This window comes from Vulpes vulpes, chromosome 12, assembly GCF_048418805.1.
Source record: "Vulpes vulpes isolate BD-2025 chromosome 12, VulVul3, whole genome shotgun sequence".
Taxonomy (NCBI): domain Eukaryota; kingdom Metazoa; phylum Chordata; class Mammalia; order Carnivora; family Canidae; genus Vulpes; species Vulpes vulpes.
Genome location: NC_132791.1, coordinates 166,262,569 through 166,285,459, shown reverse-complemented (window position 1 = coordinate 166,285,459; position 22,891 = coordinate 166,262,569). Strand labels below are relative to the sequence as shown.

The 22,891-nt window shown below is 61.0% G+C and overlaps 1 protein-coding gene across 2 annotated transcripts in view; it reads left to right on the top strand.

Annotated features, from left to right (window-relative positions):
• Window positions 1-22,891, top strand: part of ZFPM1 (zinc finger protein, FOG family member 1) — a 69,489-nt gene that overhangs the window by 4,852 nt on the left and 41,746 nt on the right. For both annotated transcript variants that reach the window (XM_072731368.1, XM_072731366.1), the window contains exon 2: window positions 22,092-22,220. In XM_072731368.1, the coding sequence (XP_072587469.1) occupies window positions 22,133-22,220 (88 nt within the window). In that variant the 5' untranslated portion in view covers window positions 22,092-22,132. The remainder of the gene's footprint in view (window positions 1-22,091; window positions 22,221-22,891) is intronic.

Sequence of the window (22,891 nt, the reverse complement as noted above, 5' to 3'; positions counted from 1 at the left end):
GCCTTCACATATCAATTTAAAATAGGTCCTGTTCTTATCACCTTTACATCTGGGGAAACTGAGCACAAGTTGCTTCGGTTTCTCCCCCAGAGAAGTGGGAAAGCAGAGTAGGACCACAGGTAGCCCAGCCCCGAGCTCCGAAGCAGCCTGCCTGTGGGCATCATCTACCTTCCTCTTGTCCATCTGCCCCCAGGCTTCTCTGGCTTCAGTCTCCACATCTGTGAAATGGGTCTCTGGGAGCGGAGCCACTCTGGGGTCCAGTGCAGCCCTGGCCAGGTTTCCCAAGGGCCTCCTTCCTGAGAGGCTGCTGCACGGGGGTGCTCCTTGGGGAGCCTCCTGCCAGCCCTGCCCAGGGGCCTGAGCCCTGACCGAGCCCTGCCTGCCCAGCCAGCCCCTCCCTGGAGGTCACTGGGAGCCCAGCATGGCACCAGCCCCGCCAGGGATTTAAATGGGTCACTTGGGGAAGAAAGGAGGAGGGAATGTGATGCCATTAATTGTACCCCTTATCTCCTGTTTCTATGCCAACCAGACGTTCCCGGGGCTGGACGGCCCGTGAATAATACTCTCCGCGGCCTATCTGCCATCGACGGGCCTCCTCCTGGGGGCAGCTGCTGCCCGCTGATTGGTATCGCCAAACCTGGGGACCCTGGCTGGGCTCCTGCCCTCCTGGCCAACCGCACCCCTAGAGCTGCTGCAGGGTCCCTGTTCCCATTGCACAGAAGGGGAACCTGAGGCCACAGCCCATGTTTATTCCACTGCTTCCCAAGCCGCAGGAGGCCTGGGATGGAAGGGGGTTCCAGAAGTGGGCGCAGCAACACCTGCAGAGGGAGTTGGCCTCCATGTGTATTTCCTGGAACCCTCAGCTGTGGCAGGAGGAGGCAGATGGCCTGTGGGTGAGGGCTCGGCTGCTGTCCATCTATTCTTGGTGTGTTCCTATGAGAAAAGGAGCATGGGGCTAGGGGGTTAGGGGGCTAAGGGGCCAGGGAGAGACAGCTCCCATCAGGCAGGAGCCCCTCACCAGCGCCTGTGTTCCAGCTGAGAGGGGAGGATTTCTCACTGGCTTGTTTTAGTTCCTCTCACCCCAGGGCCTTTGCACAGGCAGCTTAGATCTCTGCTATCTGGGAGTGGGGACTAGGTCTGTCCTAGTCCACAAAGTGGGCTTTCCAGAACTCTGTCACATAAATAACCTAATGGACATGCAGTGTGAAATGGACGTGGGACTATGGGCAAAGTCCACCCTAGTGAGCCTTGGTTTACCCATCTGCAAAATAGGGATGATGGCACTGCTGGCCCTTGAGCACAATCATGAGAATCAAGGGAAATTCACATCCCACCTCCCCTCCCCTCAACTTCTCAGCTGAGTGACCTTGGCGAACATCTCTGTCCTTCCCAGTCCTGGTTTTCTCATCAGTAGAATGGGTATGACACGGCACCTGCTCCTGTGGCTGTGCCGAGTGCCCAGGCAGGGCTGGGATGCTGTGGTACTCAATAAACAGCAGTATTTGGAGCACACCCAGGGGCCCAGCTCGGGTCCAGAGCCTGGGCTGTTTGTTGCTGGAGGACATGTTGCTTCCACCCACCCCTGCTGACCGGGGGCCAGTGGGCAGGCTGGGGACAGAGACTCTTCCCCCTGGGACCCCAGAGCTTCCATCCCCCCATGTCCCCACATAGGGAGCAGAGGCTGAGGCTGCCCTCATATCCAGAGTGTGAGGCTACCGCAGTGGGGGCCACTGCTTGGCCTTGGCCCTGGCCCCGCTACGACCCTGTGGACAAATGACTTCTCTCATCCCAGTTCTCACTTCGGAAACAAGAGCTTAATAACAGCACCTCCTTCCCAGGGTCTTTATATGAGGTCTGTGAGATCCCGAATGCGAACTATAAAGTGCTGTCCCAAGGTCATGTCCTTGGATGTGGCAGCCCTGGGAGCTGCTGGTTGCATTACTAAGATTTTGCCAGAAGCCCGGAGGGCTGGACACTTCACACAGAGTCCTGTCTCTGGCCTTCCCCCTCCTCCTGCCTTCGGGTGTTAGTTTTTGAAGGGCCTTGTGGGCGGGTGCCCTGACTGTACCACACCCCAGGTCCGACCAGGCCAGACACACACCCCCATTGGTCCTCTCCCTGCCCAAGGATCTTACCTGCCCTTAGCTCATCGGCATTACTGGCTCACCCATCTTCCAGGTAAGACATCCAAGGCCTAGGGGCTTGTGACGTGCTCGAGGCCACAGGGGAGCTGGGTCTGTGGACCCCAGTGGTGGGCAGGGCCTCTCAGCCCCCCCAGGCCACCTGTCCCAGGGCCTCACCAGCCCCCTCCACCCCTCCTCCTTCTCCCTCTTCCAAGGCCCCATGTTTGGGAGAAGGCAGTGTCCCCGCTGGGTCAGGAATGTGACAGCTGACCTTGGGCCAGAGCTGGGTTAGGCAGATAAGCTAGCCCCTCCCCTCCACCCCCTGTCCCTCCTGTCTGCCTCCCCTGGACTAGAGGCTGTGGACTCCCAGGGCCTGGCTTTCCCCAGCTGCAAAAGAGGGGACAGGGTGCCGGTGTACTGCTTCCAGGAGCCCAAGCACAGTCAGAGCTCAGAGCAGCCCTGCTTTCCCTTGGCCCAGGAGCTGCAGAAACCCAGCCACCCACAGCTGATAGCTTCCCACTGCTAAGCGTTTTGCAGGCATCCACCCCTACCCCTCAACCCCCTCCCTGGTGATTCTCCAGGAGGCCCTCAAAGGCTGAGCTTCTCAACCTGTTACTCACAGAGAAACGGAGGACCAAAGAGGATGGGTGACTCCACCAGGGTCACACAGCACATGAGCAGAATATTAATAGGTTTGAGGAGGTGGTCAGCAGAAGGCCTGCCACAGTTTCCAGGCCGGGGGTCCTGTGTCCAAGGCCCCCCAGAACTGGCAGGCACGCTGATTCCTGGGCAGGACAGGATGGCCACAGTGTGGACTCTGCACGTGGGTGCCTCTAGGAGCTTCCCCGTGGGTGGCCACAGCCAAGGACGGGCCAGAATCCTGGGGTTCAGGGTAAAATATCACCTGCCTCCCCAAGACTCAGGCTTCACCTTTGCAAGACGGGGATGTTGTGGGGATGCCCAGCTGGGCTCTGAGGGTGCCTACGCCTCCTGTAAGTCGCTGAGCTTCAGTTTCCCCCACAAGTGGAACATTGATGCTGATGGTGCAGAGTAGGGAGGAGGATAAGACCTGGTGTAGGAGGTGCAGCCTGGCCCCGGGGTTGGGGTGCCATCGGGGTTGCCTGGCAGGATTAAAGTGGACAGACGGTCATTTCTCTGCTCCTCAGTCCTTGGGCCTCCTTCCTGCCACTTTTCCCTGGTGTCTGACTCAAGCTGTCCAGCTGTCCTGGTCTGCCCTGCTTGCCCCTATCACAGCATCCTGCCTCAGTTTCCCTTTTCTCTTTCAAGCTCCACCCTGCGAATTAGACCCAGGGATCAGGAGGGGAGGAGGGCCAGGACCAGGGGGTCACAGCTCCATCCTGCAATGGGCCTTCCGCTGGGAACAGGGCCTCACAGGCTGTGGCAGTTCAGTCCAGGGCTCTGCTGGATCCTCAGCCCCATGGTGGGCTTTGGGGACCACTTGGGCTTCAGGTGCTTGGACGCTTGAGACCAAAGAGAAGGTGTCTGCTCAGGGCCTCAGGCGGCCACGGGACTTCATATGGCTCCGCCAATCCTGACCCAGCTTGTCTGGGGCCCTGGCTCACCCAGCTATCAACCCCAGCTATCAATCTTGGGCTTGCCAGGCACTGTTATCCGTAAGCACCACCTGAACACTTACTATGTGCCTGCTGTGTACCCGGGACCTGCAGACACTTGCTCCGGCCACTTTGAGGGATGCTCAGTGATTAGTCCAGTGCATGGGGGCGGAGACTGAAGCTTGGTTGGTTTAAAGGTCAGATGCAGGTCTATAGCCCTGGCTCCCCACTCTGGGGAGGGGAGGAGGATGGCCACAGGGCTGGTTTCCAGGGGTAGAGCTCTCCTGGCTCCCTGCTGGCCTGGTAACATCCATGCTCAAGTCCAGGAAACCGAGGCCTTCCTGTGGTTCCAGGCAGTGTCCAGCTGTGGTCAACAGGCTATTTCTCACTGGCTATATGACCTTGGGCAAGTCCGTTCCCTGCTCCGGGCTCCGGTGTCTGCTGCCCTGCCCTCTAGCTGGAAGAGAGAGACCAGAGCCCCAGCAGATGAGGTCCATACTGGGACAGTGCCTGGAGCCCTCAGAGTCTGAGGGGGGACTCACATCGGTGGGCAGCCTGTGGGGGAGACTCTTGCTCCGCACTGAGACACTTGGCCACAAAATCCTCAGGGGGCTGGAATGCGTGGATTGGGGCCCCTTTCTTTGAATGAACAGAAATATTCTTTATAGGCTGTGGGTGCCCTCCCCCGGGGTGTCCCATGCAGGCAGCCCCAAGGTGGTGGGAAGCCCTTTAACCTTTGAGGGGTGCATTGAGTGTACCCCAGGCTGCCAAGGGGCTATGAAGCCAGCCTCAGGTCAGGGCCTGCAGGGCAGAGCCCACCAGGATGTCCCCACCCTACTCTCTTTGTTACTTACATTTCCTGCTCCTGGGCTTAGGGCCTGGAAGAGGCCTCAGGACAGAGCCACAGGTAGGAGTCATGGTGTTCTCATCCCATCCCCACCTGTCGTTCCCTCATACCACACTCTTCAATTCATGGGCCTGGCACAGCTTGGGAGGGCCTGGGACCCCTGGGACCCTGAGCTGACTTCCTGCCTCAGTTTCCCCTCCTGTGCAACACGCCCATGTCCAGCTCTGCCAAATCCAAATATGTTCCCGGGAAAGAGGGATTCTCGATGTTCACTGTGGTAGTCTTGCTGGTCAGGGGGCACCCGGGCCCTCAAGGGCCCCACCCAGGCCAGCTGTCCCCCTCCCTCGGCTTTGCCAGCTGAAGCCCAGTCCTCCCGGAACTGTCTGCCGGCCGGGCCTCTGGCGGGCGCAGGTTTCAGCTCCTGTGATAACTCGGAAAGTTGAACTGGCCCCATTACTGCGCTGAGATGGTTGGCGAGATACGGCCTTGATAATGGGGGAGATACGGTGTCTCCGTGGCCAATAGCCCAGCCTCTCCACCCATTAACATTCCCTACCAGCGATCCGTTCCTGCGGCCTATCTCCTCCGTTTCCACTCCTCCCGCAGATAAGAATGGAAATTCTGACTTCATAGCTCACTGATTAAAGTGTCTGGATTTCTTGATAATACACAGATAAATTATGTTTTTGAAAAAGAAGGTAGGGAGGAGGGTGGGGATGGTGGGGGCCCTGGAGGGGAGCCCTTGGCCGTCTCTGCCAGCCTGTCCTGGCCCCCGGGGCCAGCCATGAACCTCTGCGTGCCCTGCCTGCACCTCCCAGGCCTCTGCACCGAGGCAGCAACTGGGGGCCCAAGGAGGGGACAGCTCGGGCCTCCCCTAGAAATGCAGCACCAGGAGGAGGATGCGTGTTGGGGGGAACAGTGCCTCTGGCCTAAGGGGTGAGGCTCTGGGTGGAAGGGAGGATTCAAGGCACCGCGCTACAGCTGGGCGTGCGTACCAGCCGCCCGGCCTCTGACCCTGGGCCGTCTGCCGCACTTCCAGCCCTCAGATTGGCCCCAGCTGTCCAGAAGATGCGGCACCCCAAGGCCAGGGTCCCCACTGTCTGCTGGCACCTAGAGCAGTACCTGGGCACAAAGTACGTGCCTGGAAATGTTGAGCAGTGGGGTGGGCTCCCGCTCCCTGCCTTCCCCGGCCCGCCAGCCTGGCTGCCACTTGTGACGGTCGACGCCCAGATGGGACTACGGTGCCATCTCCGCGTCTGTCTGGATAAAGCCGCCTCCTTCAGCTGATCCGAGATCCTGCGGTGATGGTGGTGCGATTAGCAGCGATTAGGGCCATGCGTGTGGCTAATCCTCCTGCTGAGGGACAGGTACAGTGGCCTGTGGGCGCCAGGCTCCCACAGGGCTACGCCCACCCCCAGCAGTGCCAGAGGGGACACCGGGGCCTCAGGGGTCATCACACCCCCTGGGCAGTGCCTGGGGCCCCTCGGAGGGACTGCCTGGGGCTCCCAGCAGGCACAGCACCCATGGCCATTGTTCCCCCTTTCTGTGTTAAATTTTTTAAATGACTCTCAAGAAAGGAGATTTCTCTGTGATCCCCGGAGACAGGAGGCCTGAGTGGGCAGTCAGCAACATTTCTGAGATGTTCTAGGACTGCACAGTCCTAACAATCCTACTGGTGGCCATTGTTAGCTGGTAGCTCCCCTCCCTGAGCACTTTCTGTATGCCAGGCTTGGGCTTAACCTGTGTGACCCTGTAGAGTCTCAGCAGCGCTAGAAAGACCACCTCTGACTTCATTTCTTCTCAGAAGAGGACTTGAGGCTCAGAGAGGTTGAGCAACTCATCCAAGGTCACACAGCACAGAAGGGAGCAGTAAGACTGACCTAAAGGCCTAGTCAAGGTCTAGGTCTCCATCAGAGCTGGTGGTTCTGGGGTGTTTGTAGCCATTGCCCCTCCCCTCCCCTAAGAGGTCTGCTCCCTCCATTTAGGGGAGAAAGGCCCAAGCACAGAGAGGGTGAGTAAGTACCTGGGAGCACACAGCCCTGTCTAGGATCAGGAGATGATGGGGTGCCTCTACTTCTGCTTCTCTCTGGGGGTCATTTCATCTGTCCCCAGAAAATAGGTCCCTTTGGTGATAAAACTGGTTTCTTTCTGTCTTTTGGGTTTTGTTTTGTTTCAATATTCTAAAGGAAGTCAGCTATTTCCAGTAAAATGGGTGCATGTGTGGGGGAGGAGGACAAGCGTAGTATGGGGTGACCAGGGTTCAAAGCCTGCCCCTTGGGGTGGGTAGCCTGGGTTAGAGACTTAATGTCTCTGGACCCCAGCTCCTTCACCTGTGCTCTGGGCACAATCATAATTCTGACCAGAGACAAAGGCAGGAGAAAAGGGGGAAAGCGTCCTGGGCTTGTGTGTTTTAGGGACTGTGTTCTCCAGGGACTTGGCAGGGGTTGGGGTCTCCAGGGCTGGGACTGCCTCCCCAAGCCCTCCCTGCCGGCTGCACTCCCTCTGTGAACCCCACCGGCAGCCTTCTTCCTGGCCTGATTTTGGAAATAGCTCTAGGGTACAGAGGTGTGGGGCCCGTGTCACACAGTGCTGTGGGTGGTTCTGGAACACGTGTCCTGTGGCCTTGGTAGCCAGAGGAATACAGAGGGAATGTGGGGGTCCAGCCTGCCCCTGCACCTCTGGCTCACAGCCATATTCCTGTTTTGCAGCTCAGTTTCTACATCTGTAAAATGGGGCTGAAGATGCCCAGTCCTGCCCTAGAGGCCTGGAGCTGGGGGGGGGGGGGGTCTCTCTGTCCTGCCCCACTGGTCCCAAGAGGGCTCACAGGGCTTCCCAGAGAGAGGGGCCCAGCCTCCCAGTCTCTCAGCCACTAGCCCCCAGGCACACCCCTCCCTTGCCCATCACCTCTCTGGGCCTCCCTGCCCTCATCATTCCCCCTAGGGCCCTCCGTGAAGCCATGAGGGCAGAAGCACCATGCTGCTGCCTTCCCCGCTGTGACCACAGCCCTTGGGACCCCCACCCTTCCGGTCGGGAGCTCTGGGCCAGGGCTGTGGGTGTGCTGGACACAGCAGCAGGGATGTGAGCAAGGGAGGCCCCCACCCCAGTTCTCCGGCTTGGGGGCTGGGGGTGGGATGTGTTCCACCCTACCCACCCACCCCCCAACAAGAAAGAAAGAAAAGGGAACTCTGATAAAAGGCGATAGGCCTGTGTGGTGGAGGAACCCTATCGCCTTATCTATCTGCCTGCTCTCTCTGAGCCGGTCTGTTGTTCCCCTTATCTCACCCCACCAAAATGCCAGGAACAAAAGCCCGTGCACACTCACACTCACACTCGCGAGCCCACCACCCTGCAGTTCCCGGAGCCCCAAGAAAATGATGCCACTAGATCTGCTGGGGGAGGGGAGGGGGGGAGGTGCTGGTCCTCTTAAAATCCTCGTGATCCTCATCATTATTTTTCAAAGGAAACTAAAAAATAGCCCTCCCTGAGAAGAGGCAGCTGTAAATGAGAAGTTGCCCTGATGGGCCTTCCCTGGAGGGAAGGAGCCCAGTCTTGGGATGAGGGGCGAGGTCCCAGCTGCGCCGCCACCACGTCCTGGCTCTGTGACCTTGGGTCAGTATCTTTCCCCCTCTGAGTCATTCACAATGGGCGGGGTTGGGGGGAGTTTGAGGATTTAACCGAGCTTTAGAGGAAAAGGAAGAGCCTGTACTATAACCAAAGTCCTCCCCGTGTGCAGGTGGCCATTTTGTGTCCCAGACCTGGGTCCGGGGCAGGTCATCCAGAGCTTGGTACTCCCAGAATCTGCTGCCTCAGAGGCCAGAGCCCGGCTCCCCAGCGCCCAGCCCAGCCCCCTCCAGCACCCCTCGACCAGCTACCCCAGAGCCCAGCGCGCAGCTCAGCCCTCTCCAGAGCCCCTAGCCCCGGCCCCCCAGAGCCCAGTGTACCCCCAGCCCCCACCAGCGCCCCTCGTCCGGCCCCCCCTCAGTGCCCAGCTCAGACCTCTCCAGAACCCCTAGCCTGGCCCCCCCAGATCCCAGAGCACCCCCCAGTCCACATGCCCCCCAGCGCCCAGCCCGGCTCCCCCAGTCCACACTCCCCCGCCCCTGGCGCCCGGCCCAGCACCCCTCGACCAGCTCCCCGGAGCCCAGCCCCACAACTCTCCCCAGGCCCCGCCCCCGCGGCCTGGGAATGTCCTAATCGCTATGCCTGCAGCCAATGGAAATAGACATGCAAATGAGTGGGAGTGAGGCCTGCGGATTGGCTGAGCTCCATGTGTGAGGCGGGGCGTCTCTGGAGGGGGCGGGGCTCCTCTAGGAGCAGCCCTTAATTTATGGAGGCGGCCGGGGGGGGGGGGGGGGGGGGGGGGGGGGGGGGCAGTGTCTTGCCCAGACCTTGATCTCCTGATGGAAATCCCCCCCCAGCTCTGGAAGGGCCAGCCTTTCCGTGGCCTTGCTGCTGAGGCCATCCGTTTGCCCAGGCGCATGGGGATGGACAGTTGGGCCTTTGGATGACCTCCTGCTGACCCTCAGCCCAGACCCCACAGCCTGAATTGGGGGGCCAGGACTTGGTCGTTCCAAGATCAGCCCTGCCAACTCTGACTCCCAGATGAGAACACTGAGTTCAAAAATGGGGCGGGGCAGCTCAAGGCCAGCCAGCTCCCCCTCCCCCAGTCTGAGGCACCTCCAGACTGTGCATGTTGACCACCATCTCTGCCCACCCCCACCCCACCCCCACTGTGATCTTTATCCAGGACCTCACACTACCAGGCTCACTGTGGCTCCAGGCTGGGATGGCCCCCATCCATTTGCCAAACCTACCTTCCTCCCAGTGCAATGGGAGGATCTGCTCTGGCTGCCTCCCAGGGCAGGGTCTGCGCTCTCCGACAAGCACCAGCTGCTCCCTGGGCCTCAGTTTCCCCGACCACACAATGAGGATGGAAACAGGAATATCTCAGGGGGTTCCTTAGTCTATCCGTGGCTGTGGTGTATCCTAGAAACCTGGGGTCTTTCGGATTTTCCATTTTCAGAAATTTACATGACCAGAGACCATGTCTGCAGGAAGTGCTCAAGAAACTTTGGGGGATTCTCATGTGTTCAAGGTCACTTTGCACCCCACAGATTGGTCGGTGAGATGGGGTATAGGTAGGCCCAACTGCCCCAGGGCCTGGCTAGAGGCTCCCCCAGTTCCACAGCACCTGCCAGGCTCTGTGACCTGAAAACCAGCCACAGGCGTGGGCGTTTCACAAAAATGCATAAGTGGAAAATAGTAGAGGGGCAAGGAGGGGACATGTTGGCTGAGATCTAAGGGGAGGAAACAGGGTGGGGGCTATTGGACCAGAACCAGACTGCTGCTGTGTGACCTCAGCTAAGTGCCTTCACCCCCGGCACGATGGGGTGATCTGTGTCCCAGGGCACGGAGCAAGAGGGGCCCAGCACTCAGGAGTGGAAGGACAGCACCTGGGGAGGGGTCCCTCCAGCACCTGCCTCAGAGTCTCTCCACGAGGGCCCCCATTCTAGAGCAGCTCTGTCTCTCCCAGGACAGTGCAGAGCATACAGTTAGGTGCTCAATAAATATTCCCTTAGTTGATTTCAAAATCTCCCCACCCCAGCCTCTGTGCCAGGATAGCAAAGCAAACCCCTGGGAAAGAGGAAAGTGGAGAAAAGTCAGTGCCTTCCAGCCAGCACTGCCATGGGCAAAGCTGTAGAGGCCAGGAAGTCCAGGTCCTCACCACCGCCAGGGAGGACCCCCGCCTTGCAGCAGGGCTGAGGCTCACTTCCTGGGGGTGCTGTGTGCCTGGAATAGGGACCGCGGGCTGACTTCTGGGTGTCTGTGCTCTGTCCTTGCTGTCACAGAGCCCCTGGCTGCTGGAGAATAGAGAAGGAGCACCCGAAATGAACTTTAAGGACAGGGACCCCCTGTAGCTGGGGTCTAGGGTAACGAAAGCCTGGCAGCCTCTGGAGCTGACTGGTGTTGTGTGTAGGAAAGAGCCATCCCAGCAGAGAGAACAGCAAAGGCAAAGGCTCTGAGAAGCGATGAGCTAGCACGGTGGGGAGAAGTAAGAGCCCCTGCCACGCTGACCAGCTCAAGCAGGGCTCGGCTCCCATCCCAGCGCTGCCCCAGGACAGGCCCTCCCTTCCTGTGTGCCCTTGGCAGCCACATCACGGTCAGGCCCAGGATGTGAGGTAGGACCCAGGAACTTCGAGGCTCCTCCTCTCCCTCCTCCTCCTCATGGACCAGACTTTTCCTCTCCACTTACTCTGTCCCAGCCAGCTGGGCTTGAGGAATCCAGATGCAAGCAGGGTTCTTGACCCACCCAGGCTCATCCTCAGGCCAGCAGCCAGATTTGGCTCAAACGCTATAATGTCCAGGCCCTGAGATGACCACCATCACCATGGCTCTCATTCAGCCTAAAGGGGTCAAGGCCATGGGCTGTGGAGCCACACAGCGGGCTGCAAATCCCAGCCCCACTGCTCAGCGGGTCCCCTGGGGCAGGTCACTAGGACCCCCCAAGCCTCAGCCCCCTTCATGAGAGACCAACAGGGCCAGGCCCTGACTAGCAGCAGAGGCTTGCCCAGGACCATCCATAGCATAAGCCAGTGCTTTAGCCTCCCTCCTAGCCTTGATACAGCCCCTGGCATCCCCCAGCCCACCAGCAGTGCAGGGCCAGACCCCTGCAAGCCCTGGCCTCAGTCTCCATGGCCAGCAAGTGTCCTGAGGCAGAGAGCTGGTGGGGAAGGCCATGTCACTGTGGAGGGCTGTGCACACGGATAGGGATGTGTGTCTCTGCATCCCCTAGGACAGGACCAGGCACTTAGGGAGTGCCTGCTGTGTACTCCTGGGCACTGGGCTAAAGACCTTTTTTTTGGTTTTCGGGTTTTTTCGCTGTGGTCAAAGATCCCAACAGAAACTGTCCCCAACGAGCACTAAATCCCCCATGCTGTCTGTCTCTCCTTCCTTCCTTGGCCCCTGGCAGCCTCTGTTCTACTCTTTCCAGAAATGTGAGGCTGATTTTCAACCCTTAGTTTTCATTTGAGGCAAGGGGCCTGCCTGGTAGGGTTTGAGCCCAGGTGGACCAGATCCTGTGGCTGTCCTGGCCCCCGTGGGTGCCTCGGTTTCCCTATCTGTGCAGTGGGAACAGGGTAGAGTCGCTGCTTGGGACCTGTCCACACCGCAGAAAGGGCTAGCCCAGAGGACCCCACTTCTGCCTCCCTGCATGGCATCCCCAGGGGCTGGAGACACAGCTCGGGATAATGGTCACCAGTCTGGACACTGGTCTGCCCGGCCTAGGTGTGCATCCCGCCCCTGACCCCCGGGGCATCGGGGCCAGCCTGGAAGAGGGGCTGCGGTGCCCCGGCGGGAACGCAGTCCTGGACGTGGGGCAGCAGGGCCCAGAGTCCGCTCCACCGTGCAGCAGCTGAGGAGGTGCCTAGGAGGCCCCGTCCCAACCCCCACCCCCGCATCCCCCGCCCCCCCATGGCAGGGTCCCGTCACCCTGGAGCCCTGGCCCCTTCCGGGAAGCCATCTGCCAACATCCAGCTGACGCGTGGGCCGCGCCGACGGCTCCATTAGCCCGGCCGCTCACATCCATCAGCCTTATCCGGCCATCTGCAGAATCAGTGCGCAGCCCGCGGCGCCCTCGCGGGCGCTACTTCCCTGTCTCCGCCCCAGGGCGGCCGCGCCCGCCTCCTCCCCGGCCTCCCGGGCGCGCCGTGGTCTCTGCCCGGCCACGTGGTCCGCGCCCCGCCCAGGAGTGTCCGCGATCGGCTGGGGCTGCGGCAATCTCGGGTAATCTATCAGCGGCTATCGGGCCCATCGGAGGGCCGGGAGCGGCCGGGCCCAGAGATGGCGCCAACCCCTAGCGGTGATAAAGTCTCCGAGTTCAGCGGTGATGAATGCCGAGTGAGTGCAGGCCGCGGATAGGATGTGGACTTGGCAGCCCGCAGCTCCGGCTGAAACCAATCTCTCCCTATCAGGCAGGCCGGGCTTTCCCAGGCCCGCTCCCCTTCTCTCTGCGTCGCCTGGCCCAGCCCCTGTCCCTGGGGAGGGGGCGGGGGCTGGCCCACTGGCCCTGGCCAGAGAGAGGATCCATCCTAAGCCTGAGCCTGGCCGAGGGCTGCCTGGGGCGGTGGCTGGCCTGGGTCTCCCAAAGCCCAGCGCTCACCTTGCTTCCCACAGGGGAAGGATCCCAAGCAAGGCCATGGAGGTGGCACCCAGCTGGGGGCTGCCTGGAGGTGGTGGCTGGCCTTGCTTCCCTGGATGTGAGAATAAAACCCTGGGGAATGAGATCCCCCTGCCTCTTCCCCACCCATCCTTAGCCAACACGCAGGACCCCCTGGCACTCTCAGTTCTGGGGCTTGGTCCTGGCAGTTCCCTCTGCCCCGGGGCATTAATGATCGCAGCATAAGCAGCACCTCCCCTGAGAAGCCCTGTTCTGCATCTTGCACCTGTCCTTGCACATCATGGTATCTGGGATGGGTGTCCCGCCCTGGTGGGCCCCATGTGCTCACCGCTGACCCAACACAGCACAGAGGAGCCCTGGTGGAAGAAATCCCAGTGTGCCTTTGGGGGAGCAGTGGTGGGAGGCATCTTTACCTCCCACAAAGCCCTCTCCCTCCCTCCCACCAGCACCTCTGCAAGGTTGGTGGGTCAGTCCCTGTGTGTCACATGTGTAAACCAAGGCCTGGGTGGGTCCCCTAGGCTGGCAGCCCGAGGGGCCTCCATTGCGCCCTGCCCTGCAATGGCCGCAGACCACTGATGGGGCAGGTGGGGTCTGCGGTGGCTGTTCTCTGCCTGTTTCCTCTGCTCAGTGGAGCCTGTTTCCCTACAGGCTGGTGCTGCTGAGAGTCCTGGTGGAGCTTTGTAAACTGTCGAGGGCTGTGCACACGAGTCCATAGCTCCTGCCAGGAGAGGGCCCCAGGTGCTGCCCCTGCCAATGCCCCTCCCCCACAGCAGAGAGGCGGATGGCTGTGCCCAAGTGGCAGGGAGGGGTGCGCTGGCCTGGGTCATGCAGTGCATAGCTGGTAGAGCCTGGGTCCTCCTCAGGGAACAGACGTCAGAGGGAGGCCAGGCAGTGGTCACGCAGCAACCCGGCAGGGAGTTGAGAATGAGGAAGGCAGGGAGGGCTCTATGAGCCACAGTGTTGCAGAGCCAGGAAAGGAAACTGAGTCCCAGTGAGGGGAGCCACGAGAGATCTGGGTCCTGACCCCCTCCCCCAGCAGAGGAGGATGGGTGAGGCCCAGGCAGGAAACACCACGTGTAGGGCAGGGCTCAGGACGAGGAGCAGACAGGCCACTTGTCCGCTGCCCAACTGGGAGACCTTGGGCACGTCCCCATCTGTGTGGCTGTGTCCCCAGAAGCAGGCCTGTTTCTCCTGCCCAGCTGCCCGTAGGCCTTCCTGCCCTGAGAGGCCTCCAGGGGCAATGTCTGCAGGGAGTGCCGGGCTCACCCTGGGCCCCCGTGGGGCGTGGCCATGGGGCTGGGGCAGTTGAGCCCCCCCGGGTTCCGCCTGTCGGTTACGGGGCTGGCCACAGGAGGAAGTGGTGGTGGCTGGGGCTGGGATATGGATGAGGACCCCCCCGGGTGTCAGCACCCTATCTCCCTTTGTCTCATGTCCCCAGCCTGGAGTCCCCACACCTACCCAGGCCCTAGAGACCCCAGGGAGGGCCATCCTGGCTTGTGTGCTGCCCCTGGGGACCGGTGGCAGGCTTCTGCCCCTCCCCCCAAGCCTATAGGCAGCAGTGCTCCCCGGGCACCTACTGTGTGCCACGCGCCACCCAGAGTGGGGTGAAGCAAACACTCTGTGGACACGGTGGGGGCAGTGGCGTCGGCAGAGCCAGGCAGGGGTGGAAGCTCAGGCCAGGATAAGATGGGTGCTGGTGTGGGCTGCAGTGGGCCACGGCCCCGTAAGAGTTTGGCTTTCACTCCAGGAGAGACCTGGAGCTGGGGAGGTGAATGAGCAAAGGTGGGCAGGTGGAGGCGTGGCTTGGCAAATGTGAGTCAGGAGGTGGGTGTGGTGTTAGAATCCATGCTGACGGCCCCAGGAAGGGGTTGGGGAAGCTGACTGGTGCGTGCGGGGAGGGGTGGCTGCAGGGTGAGGGGTGCCTGAGGCCCCAGGACGTGGTCTTCCCAGCGCTCTTGGTTACAACACCCCAGGCCACACGAAGACACAGAGACATGGGACAAGACAGCCACATGAGCGCTTGTTGGCCTTCCCCTGCCTGCCGTCTGCCCAGGAAGGTTCTTTTGTGTCCTGGGCACCTTGCAGTGAGTTCTGGTCATTGCCAGCCCTCCTGTAAGGGAGGGTCAGAGAGGCTGTGGGCAGGAGCCCTGGGAGGGTGTGAGGACTGAGGTCATGGATGGTGGCAGGGGGCAGGTGCTGTGAAGGGCCCCCAGTTCTACCTGGCTCCTGGAAAGTGGGGGGCGGTGGGCGACGCCCCCACTGCTGGCAGGCCCTGGCTGCATGGGACCCCACCCGTCTTTCATCAGCGCTCCTTTGCAAGCTGAACCACCCTGCAAAGGATTCATCTCTCTGTATGTGAAGGATGTCTCAATAAAAGACTTCCAATCCACTCAACGCTGAAGTAGGTCATAGCACTCTTGCTCCTGGGTTCCCGGAGAGTGTGGGGCCGCGGCACCATTGGGAGCACCATAAGTTCTTTCTTGATGCTGAGGGCATTTCCTCGCCCTCCAACGGCCCAGCTTGTGGGGACAGCAGCCTGCCGGCTGCCCGTGGCCCGGCTCATCTTGGACAGCACCAGCCCCCCACTCACTCCCCAGCGTGACCTGAGGGCTTGCTGGCCCAGTGGCTATGTGTTGGGGTCTGGCGCACAGACCAGGAGCAAGGCAAATAATCGTTTATGCACAGCCTCGATCAGGATGGCCTGACCCGCCCCTGCCAAGGTGGGAAGGTGGGGTTGGCTAGGGAGAGGCCTGAGAAGCAGAGGGTCTGGGACTCAGATGTCTGGAAGAGGAGTAGTGAGCTTCCCATTGCAGGGCACATGTGAGCACCATCAAACTGACCCTTAGTGGGAAAGTAGAGAGCCCAGCTGCCCAGCCCTGACCGCTGCAGGCGGCCCACTCAGAGTTGGGAGCAGAACTGGTGTGGAAGGGTAACCCCCAGCACACGCGGAGGTGCAGACGCCTGGTCCCCACTCTGAGCCAAGGTGCCTGCTCGAATAAGCCAAGATTATCTCGCCAACATCCTCTTGTGGTTGCCCTGAGCTGTCAGCGGGGACTGACCCTGGGTTGAAGAAGCCGCTGGCGGGCCACTGTCAACCTCACGGCCCTGGGGCAGGCAGGGGTGGCTTCACCACCTCCCCGTCCCCCCACCCTGGCCAGGAAGAGCCAAGCTCCAAGCAGGGTCTGTGCTGGGCCTCCCCAGAGCTCCAGCTCCCTCTCCTGGGTGCCTGCCCCTCTCCCGGGCGGACCCTACCCCTTTGGGAACCTGCCTCTGATCTAAACCTTAGAGAAGCTTCTTAAGTTCTCCGTGAAATGGACTCCTCCCCCGTCCCCGGCCTCTGTAGCTTTCACTGGGGGCCTAGACCTGCCCCTTGTCCGCCCCTGCCACCTGTGCCCACCCATTGCCCACCATGCCCCTGCCACCCACCAGCAGCACAAGCCCGACCTCATGGGACCCAAGCTGTCTGGGGCTGCTCTGCGCTGGGCTCTGGGGCTTGGGTGTGGAGACACCTTTGCCTTCAGCGGCACCTCATATACCAGCTCCCACTGCTCCTCCTGGGCTGGCCTCACCCCCAGCCCTGCTCCAAATACCCTGCTTCCACCTTGCTTCTCTCTCTCCACCTCGGCCTGGGAATCAGCTCAGCTGCTTGTCAGGATTGTGTGTGAAGCACAAGTCCCTGGGCCCCAAGGGCCAAGGGTGCCAGGCCAGCACAGCTGCTGCCCCTGTGGTCTGTGCCTCAGTGTCCCTGTCCATCAGACACCAGCTGCATTAGAGACCCTCCTTCCTGGGAGGGGACTTAGGAGTGTCCCATCCAGCTCACCAGGCCCAGGGAAGGGAGCACTTCACCAGAGGTCACCGTGTCTCCTGCCAGCAGGTCGGGCTTTCAACCCAACCCTGTGTGCTTAGGGGTCCTGGGCCCCTGAGATGGCCAGCCATGGCCCCCAGCCACCCAGAGCTCCAGGAGCAAGGCCCCCTCGGGGGAGCAGGGTGTCCCCACCATGGCCTGAGCTGCACCCCCACTCCCGGTGGGAAAGGCTGAATCTGTTGCAATTTTCCCTGTGTTATCTGGGCCTTATCTGGCCACCATGTGCCACCCAGAGGCCAGGGTCTCTCTCCTGGCAGCACTGTGCCCCCAACCGCCCACCGACTGCCCAGGGCCAGTGAGACAGGAGGCCAAGGCCTGCCAGCACTGCCCCCTTCCAGCCCCCACCCCCAGAGGGCAGGTGTGGCACACCCCCCCCCCCCCCCCACCGGAGAGTTGAAACAGTAACAGCAGTTGTAATAATAACCTGTCTGTGCTCAGTACCAGGGCACCACCGTGCTGAACCCTGACCCCAGCCCTGCTTTCCATGTGGAAACCAGGCCCAGGGAGGTGTGGCCTGCACAGGGCCACCTGCCTCCATGTCCTGCTCTACCTTCTGCCTGGAATGCTTTTCCCTGGCCCAGTTCCAGGCCACTCCCTATCCCCTTCTAGATCTCTATCACTTGTTGCCTCCTCCAGGAAGCCTTCCCTGACTGGCACCTACACCTCTCCTTCATGGCAGTGGCCGCACTTGCATTTTTAAATTTGCTTTCTTGGAGAGTATGTTCTGGTTACCCTGGGGTCTCCAAGACCTGGGACAGAGTCCGGCCCTCGGACCCAGGAAAGGTTGGCTGGGTTAATGAATGAGGGAGTCAAGGAGGGGTGAATGAGAAAGCAGTGGTTGAGGATGAGGCCCAGGGTGAGGGCCCCAGGCACTCCAGCAAGAGGGGCAGGGCTCCATGGCCCATCAGCGTCCACCCACCCCCAGGCCAAGGGGCCTGCCTTCAAAAGCCAGCCCTGATGCAGGAGGGCCTCTGGGGCAGTTGTGTGCCCCTCTGTCTTCTCTGTAAATGGGATATAAGAAGCACCTCCCCAGAGGGGCATAAACAACCCCAGTGCTAGGGGGGCACAGGTCAGAGCTGCAGGTAGACTCAAGTCTGTGGTCAGGCCCCAAGTTGGGTAGGAGGCTCCAGGGGATTGCTGTGGTCATGGAGTGCACGTACAGTCACCTCCACTGGATATGGGTATAGTGTGTGGATCAGCCAGGACCAGCAGGAGGCCCGGGGCCTCTGGACTCCCCGCCCAGTGCTCAGAGACACCCTCACCAACTCCCTGCCTGACAGGTTCACCCAGGGCCCAGCATCTGAGGGGATTTTACTCCCTCCACAGAGACCAACTCCGGCTTCCTTAGAGGCGGTCATTCAAAGGGCCCCCCCACCAGCTGCCTCGCCATCAAAGCCAGGAGGGGCCATTAGCTGTGCAGCTCGGGGACTCGGAAGGGAGCGGGGATCATCCCACTGCACAGAGCCTGTCTCCGTAATTCAGTCTTAAAGCATGAAGAACGGGAGTTGATGAAATTCTGCTATCAGCGCCCAGCCAATATGCAAACTATCTCGCCCCCAATCAAATAGCTATTATGTTTTCATTTCCATTTCCACGTCCGGCTTAATGAGCAGGAGACGGATCGGCGCGGGGCGTCTGCTCGCCATGATAACTGAGGGGCTCCGGGCAGCAGGGGCAGCGCTGCAACTGCCATCATTACCGCCGATGCCCCCAGACAGGGTCCAGCCTTGGGCACTGGCCTCTCTGCCCTGCTGGGCCATGTGGTTGGTGTCACCCTCGATCCAGGTACCCAGAGGGAGAAGGGAGGCATGGGGCCACCCCTGTGCAGCAGAGGGCTTTGACTGAGCCAGTGTCTGCAAGGGGGCCGTCTGTGTTTGCAGAGGGTCCTGGCCTGCCTATCCCCACCACTGCTTCCTCAAGGGCGCTGTGGACAAGTAACCTCGCTTGCTGGACCTCAGTTTACTCGTTTGCAAAGTGGGCGTGACCTCTGGGCAGTGTTGAGGGGCCTCAGAGGAGATCTGCCCATGGGGACTGGCTCAGGGCCCTGCCTGCCATCCACACACACTTTCCCCACCACCCCTACACTCTGGACCACCAGGCAGGGGTGATTAAGGAAGAACACTGTAAATGCTGAGCACAGGGCTGGTGTGTGACAGTGGTGCTTTGTAAGAGCACGTGCCACCCCAGGCCCCGACCCCATCCCCCAGGCCCTGCTGCACAGCAGGCGGTGACAGCTAATGATGTTTAGTGCTCACTATGTGCCAGGCCCTGAGCTCAGACGCTTCACCCTGTGAGGTAGGAGCTGTTGTGGTTTCCGAGCACCGAGAGGTAGAGTGCCTAGCCTGAGGTCACACAGCAAGGACACTTGCCGTGTGTGGATTGGCCTAGCTCTTGAGGTCTTTGGTCAGAGAGTGCCCCCAGGGGCCAGGCGGGGGTCATTCCTGGCACAGGGCAGCCAGGGAAGCAGCAGTGTCCCCTGATGTGTGACCAGTGGAGGGACCTTCCTCCCTGAGCCGTGGGTGGAGTGGGACCCCAGGGTGTCCCGGGGGCGAGGTGGCATGCTCTCGGGTGCCGAGGCAGGCATAGCACAGCCTTTGCCATGGCACATCCCGCTCGTGGGCTTGGAGCGATTTGCTGCTTGGCGGCTGTCTCTGGCATTATCAGAGCGGCTTTAATTGTGCTGGAACTGAATTAGCGGCATTAGAATAAATTGCAGCAGCCCGGCAGCCTCTTTCTTCACGCTCGTCGTCACGCCTTTGTGCGGAGCGGGGGCCTTTGTTCTCTCATAAACGGACCCGCCACAAGCTTGGGGCCTCCCTGGGTGGCGGAGGCCCACCTGAGCGAGGCTCCGGGAGTCGGGGCTGTGTCCCCAGGGTCAGGCCCAGGTGGGGAGGGGGTGGTGGGCTTTGCCCCGGCATCTGCCCCCGTGCCCTGGTCCCCACCGGCCCTGAGAGCAGGGGGCTTCATACTGGTCCAGCAGAGCAGGCGGCCAGGTCCTACGGCCATTCAGCAGGAGGGACCGCAGCTCAGGCCCATCCGCTTGCAGCTCTACACGGGCCACAGGAGGAACGGGAAGGTCTTGGAGGGTCCGGCCGGAGGGCTGACCCCAGAGGCCAGGGTGGCTGCAAGCCTGCTGGCCACTGTGACCAGCTCAGGGCCAACCCCAGCTGGAGGCCAGCCTCCACCGCAGCCTCTGCTTCCCTGCCCAGATCACGCCAAAGGAGGTCACAGCAGGTCAGGCCTCCCACCTGCCCCAGGGGCACAAGGTGGACCGGTCTGGGGTGTGCCCAGTCCTCCTCAGAGCCTCCTCGGTCCATGTGAGTGCGTTGACAAGAAAGCAGGAGACTTGACCTGGGGCTGGTGCTGGGCAGTCTCAGCCCGGCCACTGGGTGGAGAGCACCTGCCCATCTCCTGTAATTACGGCTCTGGAGTGTCCCAGGGGGTGGGACTCAGGTTGGGAGCTAGAATCCAGACGGCTGCAGCTGGGAAACACCCTGCCTGGGACTCTCTATGGCTCCCCAGTGCCTCTGGGACTAGGACCTGCTCCTCCCCCAGCCTCTCTCCAGCCTCAAAGCCTAGCTCAGTCCATCCCCAGGGCCTCGGCCCAGAGCCCTCTTCCCACTGTCTGCCCCTCTGAGCCCTGCGATGGCATCGCCCCTGTGCTCTCCTCCTTCATTTACTCCCATTCCTCACTCAACAGCACTTCCTGTTTGAGGCCTGTCTCTGGTTCTTGATGGTCTTCCCAGGGGGCCTGGGAGTACCCTCCAGAGTCCAGGTGTCCCGGGTACCCCTGCCCCCGGATGTCAGCGGGAGGTAGGAAGGGCGTCCACCCCGCTGTGGACACTTGGTTTTCCTTGCTGAGGCCGGTCACGTCTGCCTGGGACCAGGGATTTGAGCTGAAAGGCAAACAAAACGAGCTTGCCCACCTCCCTGCTCCATGGAAATTGCTAGACTGGGAGAGTCAGGCTGGAGCCTCATTTCTCACAATATTACTCATTCCATCAGAGTCTCCCTGGACCACTGCCACGAGCCAGCTCCCGTGGCCCGTGGTGGATGCTGGCTGGCAGCAGCAGGCTTCACCCCTGGGTAAATGCAGCAAAGGAAGGGAGTGAGACAGGGCTCCAGGAAGAAGACTAGGGGTTTGGTGAGAAGCCTCTGAAGCTGGACGAATTCTGGTCTCTCTCGGTGTTTTCTGGGGAGGAGGCATAGGCCTTCACCAGATCCCCACACGGGTCATGATGCACAAGAGGTCACAGAGGCATGAGTCCTGTCGGATCTCCATCGACCACTGCTTGCTTGCCTCCAGGGACGTGGAGCTCAGCCTCTGAGAGGTGGCCCTTCTGTTCCATGTGTCTCGGGTGCCATCAAGAGCAAGCCCTGTTCCGTCCCTCGGGCACTCCTGACGAGTGGTTTGCAGGTGTTGTCATGGCTTCCAAATGTTTCTTCTTGCTCTTTCCTCAGAGCTGGGGGGCCTGGCTGCTATGGGGTTGGCATCCAGGCCCCAGAAGACCCTGCCCCAGGGCCACACCCAGATGACAGCATCATCTCCCAGACGACTGGGGGGCAGAGTAGGGGCAGGACAGGTGGCTAGAGGAGCAATTTGGGAAGGTAGCTAGGGCAGGAGGCAGCTCTGGGCCACAGGCCCAGGCTGAGAGTGTGGGATGAGGAAGGGCACCTGCTCACCACTGTTCCCTCTGCCCGCCCCCTGGACACACGGCTCTGACCTCAGGGATGGAGGCTGCTGTCCTGACCAGCAGTTGGGGGTGCCCTGGCGGGGCTGGCCTCTCAGCTAGCTGTAAGGCAGGCTCTGCGAGCACCCCCTGTAGGAGCCCCCCAGGGAAGGTGGGGGCTGGGATGAGGTGGCCAGGCCTGTGCCCCATCAGCCATTTCTTCCTCCTGTCAATTTTTCTGAGCACTTCCTGTGTGCTGGACATGGGGCCTACCCTCTGGAAACTCCCAGACCTCAGCACCTAAGTGCGGGGCTTCTCAGAGGACCTGTTCTGGGCCCAGGCTGGGGGGCTTACCCTCATGTCTCAGGGGCTATGGATGTGCTTTGGGGCTCTGTGCACCCCAGAAATGTGTACCTATGGGTCAGGCAAGGGCTGTGGTTCATGCAGCCCTCAGAAGCCCCCAAACCAGCAGAGGCACCATTGCTGGTCTCACAGCTTAGAACAGAGTGGAGGGGATAGCGTGCCATCCCCTGGTTCTAGTGAGACCCCAGGAGGGGCCAGGACTACCACCCTGGCAGGAGGGGGTCAGGGGGCCAGCAGAGATACAGAGCTGGTGGGGGCAGGCAGCTGGGGTGACCCCAGGCGCTGGAACCGTGGCAAATATTGGGGTTGATACACAGGTGGGGTGTGAAGACAACCTGGGGGTGCCCCCTCACAGCCTCTGGCCCTGTGGGGTGGGAAAGCCTGTGTGCCCATCTGTGCCCAGGACGGGGTCAGGAGCCCAGGTGCCATTGCCCCTCAGAGCCTCATGGATGCCCTCCGGGCTGTGTCTGCAGGTTCCCTTGGAGACGTGGAGGCTTCAGAAGAGGCCCAGGCCATGGACACCAGCCTCCCAGAGCAAGAGGCAGGAGCACCAGAGCCCGAGGCCGTGGAAGAGCCCGAGCCCCTCAGCCCTTCCAGTCCAGGTGAGTCAGTCAGTGGTGGGTACATGGCAGGCCAAGCCTGATAGCCTGCGCTGCCCCAAGCCTTCCCATGTCCTCACCTGTGCCTTCACGGGAGCTGGGTCCTTCTGGGGACGCTGTTTCCTCCTCTGTGAAGTGTGCGTGAAGCCTGCTGATGTCTGGCGCTGGCTGCTGGGCAGCGGGTGGCCAGGGGCCTGACCCTTGGGGGCCTGAGGGGCCAGGGGCAAGAGATGTGTACACCCACACTACAAGGGGCTCTGGTACAGATGGGGAGATACAGGCCCCGATGGAGAAGGTCTAGCCATGGCCACAGAGTGACCTCAAGAAAGCCACACCCCCCCAAAAAAAAATTAAAAAAAAAAGGGGGGGGATCCCTGGGTGGCGCAGTGGTTTAGCGCCTGCCTTTGGCCCAGGGCACGATCCTGGAGACCCGGGATCGAATCCCACATCGGGCTCCCAGTGCATGGAGCCTGCTTCTCCCTCTGCCTGTGTCTCTGCCTCTCTCTCTCTCTCTCTCTCTCTATCATAAATAAATAAATTTTTAAAAATTTAAAAAAAAAAAGAAAGCCACACCCTCTGCTAGCCTCCATTTACCCACTGTGGGAGCGGGCAGTGGGCTTCAGCACACATGGTCTCAGAGCATAGCAGGTTCTCCTGCTGTTTTACAGACGAGG